This window comes from Ranitomeya imitator, chromosome 3 (assembly GCF_032444005.1).
Source record: "Ranitomeya imitator isolate aRanImi1 chromosome 3, aRanImi1.pri, whole genome shotgun sequence".
NCBI classification, from domain to species: domain Eukaryota; kingdom Metazoa; phylum Chordata; class Amphibia; order Anura; family Dendrobatidae; genus Ranitomeya; species Ranitomeya imitator.
The window spans coordinates 825,917,454-825,919,638 of NC_091284.1; the positions used below are offsets into that span (position 1 = coordinate 825,917,454).

General features: G+C 51.4%; 1 protein-coding gene across 1 annotated transcript; it reads left to right on the forward strand.

Annotated features, from left to right (window-relative positions):
• The first annotated feature begins 596 nt into the window (after positions 1-596).
• LOC138671800 (uncharacterized) lies at positions 597-1,784 on the forward strand. Its single transcript, XM_069759936.1, has one exon. The coding sequence runs from the start codon at positions 600-602 to the stop codon at positions 1,782-1,784; it is 1,185 nt and encodes a 394-aa protein (XP_069616037.1). The 5' UTR covers positions 597-599.
• The last annotated feature ends 401 nt before the right edge of the window (positions 1,785-2,185 follow it).

A 2,185-nucleotide genomic window follows, 5' to 3' on the forward strand; every position in this document is an offset into this window, starting at 1 on the left:
TAGCTAAATAGATAGGACAGGATGGAATACTGTGCGGTCAGTATAAAACACTACAAAAATCCACACAGAGATTACAAAAAAATCTCCACACCTGACTAAAGGTGTGGAGGGTAAATCTGCCTCCCAGAGCTTCCAGCAAGACAGAATTAATTCACACTGATAAGCTGGACAAGCATAGAAAGCACAGAATGGATAAGTCCACAATCTATGGACAGAAAAGAGCAAGCAAAAACTTAGCTTAGCTGAATTGGTCAGGATAACAGGGAACTCCAAAGAGATGTGAATCCAACCAGGAACCATTTACAAGTGGCACTGGCTGAAGAAAGAGCCAGACTTAAATAGCTGAGCAGAAGAGACGATAAGTGGAGGCATGGAGGCAGCTGAAGACAGCTAACTCCAAGGAGCAGCCATACCACTAAAAACCACAAGAGGGAGCCCAAGAGCAGAACTCACAAAAGTGCCACTTACAACCACCGGAGGGAGCCCAAGAGCGGAATTCACAACACAGATGGCTCAAATAGAGCGGGGTATCAGTCCTCAGATAACCCCCCTCCCAGGACATAAATCCAAGGAGGCCACGTCTTGAAAACTTCCCTGTGATGGAGAAGGATACGGACTTAGATACTTTCCTTCAGGGGTTTGAAAAAACCTGCAGGCAGTACCATCTACCCCGTGAGCAGTGGGCACAGTATCTAACCCCAGGGTTGAGAGGCAAAGCCCTGGAAGTTTTTGCTGGCCTCCCACCAGAGCTAGATGCGAACTATGAGGCCATTAAAGAGGCCCTGATCAGGAAATACAACCTGACACCAGAAGAGTATCGTAGAAAGTTCCGGAACCTACATCGTAGATCCACTGACAGCTATGCGGATGTTGTGAGCACCTTGAGGACCACGTTCCACCAATGGATTAAGGGACTTTCTGTTAACAGTTTTGAGGACTTAACGGATCTTATGGTCAAGGATCAATTTCTTTACATGTGCCCCACGGATCTACGACAATTTGTGTGTGATCGGGAGCCACAAACTGCGGATCAGGCGGCAAGGATTGCGGACTGCTATGTGGCTAACAGGATGCCTGAGGTGCGGAAGCCATCGGAATTCAGCTGGAGGGGAGGAAAGCCAAACGGGGACCCTTCTCCCTCTGCCGGCCGATCACCAGTGCTGTCCAACCCTACCTTCTATGGGGCCCCGGGGAACAGACATTCTCTAGGCAATGCACACCGGTGCTTCTCCTGCCACAAAGTGGGACATGTTAGCGCTGTCTGCCCTGATAGGGAGAAACGCCCAACTACCACCACAAAGCCGTCTGTGTCCCCACCGTCTGTCCTCTGTGTAGCCGGCTCTGATGCGAGGGCGAATGAGAACTGTCAATCTGACACTGTTGGCAATAAAGTCACCATTGGTCTCAGAGACACTGGGGCAGAGGTGACCCTGGTGCGTCCAGCCATGATAAACCCTGCCGATATCATACCAGGAAAGACTATGTCTATAACCGGGATTGGAGGGGTCAGCCCTGCCGTGCCCATGGCCCATGTGTACCTGGACTGGGGAGCAGGGAAGGGACTGAGAGAAGTGGGAGTATCAGAGGCCATTCCCACCAACGTGTTGCTAGGCATGGACCTGGGGAGGATGGTGTCCCACTATGTTCCTCCCTTGCAAGTAAATGATGCAGAGAAGGTGGAAGAAAGTGACCCACCCGAGATCCCGTGCAAGGAGGGAAAATGTCCCAATGCACAGGACTGTAATTATGTGGCATCTGTGACCCGGAGTAAGGCTGCGGCTTAGACTCAGGCCCAGAGATTAGAGGATGAGTCTCAGACAGAACTGCCAGGACAGGAGGCCCATACTGTGGTCCCGGAGCTTCCATACATGGCAGACCCACCAAGGTCCCTGATAACAGACACTGAAACTCAGCTTCAGACCAGGGCCTGGCAGTTATACTAGGCCAGGGCCTGCAGGCTGACCGTCAGAGCTTCCAGGAGGCCCTGCAGACAGATGTCAGTCTGGACGAGCTCAGATGTCTTGCAGACCGACCCCCTGCTGCTTCTGACAGAGAGAGTATACTGGGACCAGGGCAGACTGTATACAGAGACTATCCCCACGGATACTACAGAATCTTGGGACTATGAACGGTGGCTGATCGTCCCTTATCCATTTAGGGAACAATTATTGAGAATTGCCCATGA

What these genes read in the sequence shown, in the direction of transcription:
- LOC138671800 (XM_069759936.1), top strand. Translation starts at nt 600, where the DNA reads ATGGAGAAGGATACGGACTTAGATACTTTCCTTCAGGGGTTTGAAAAA.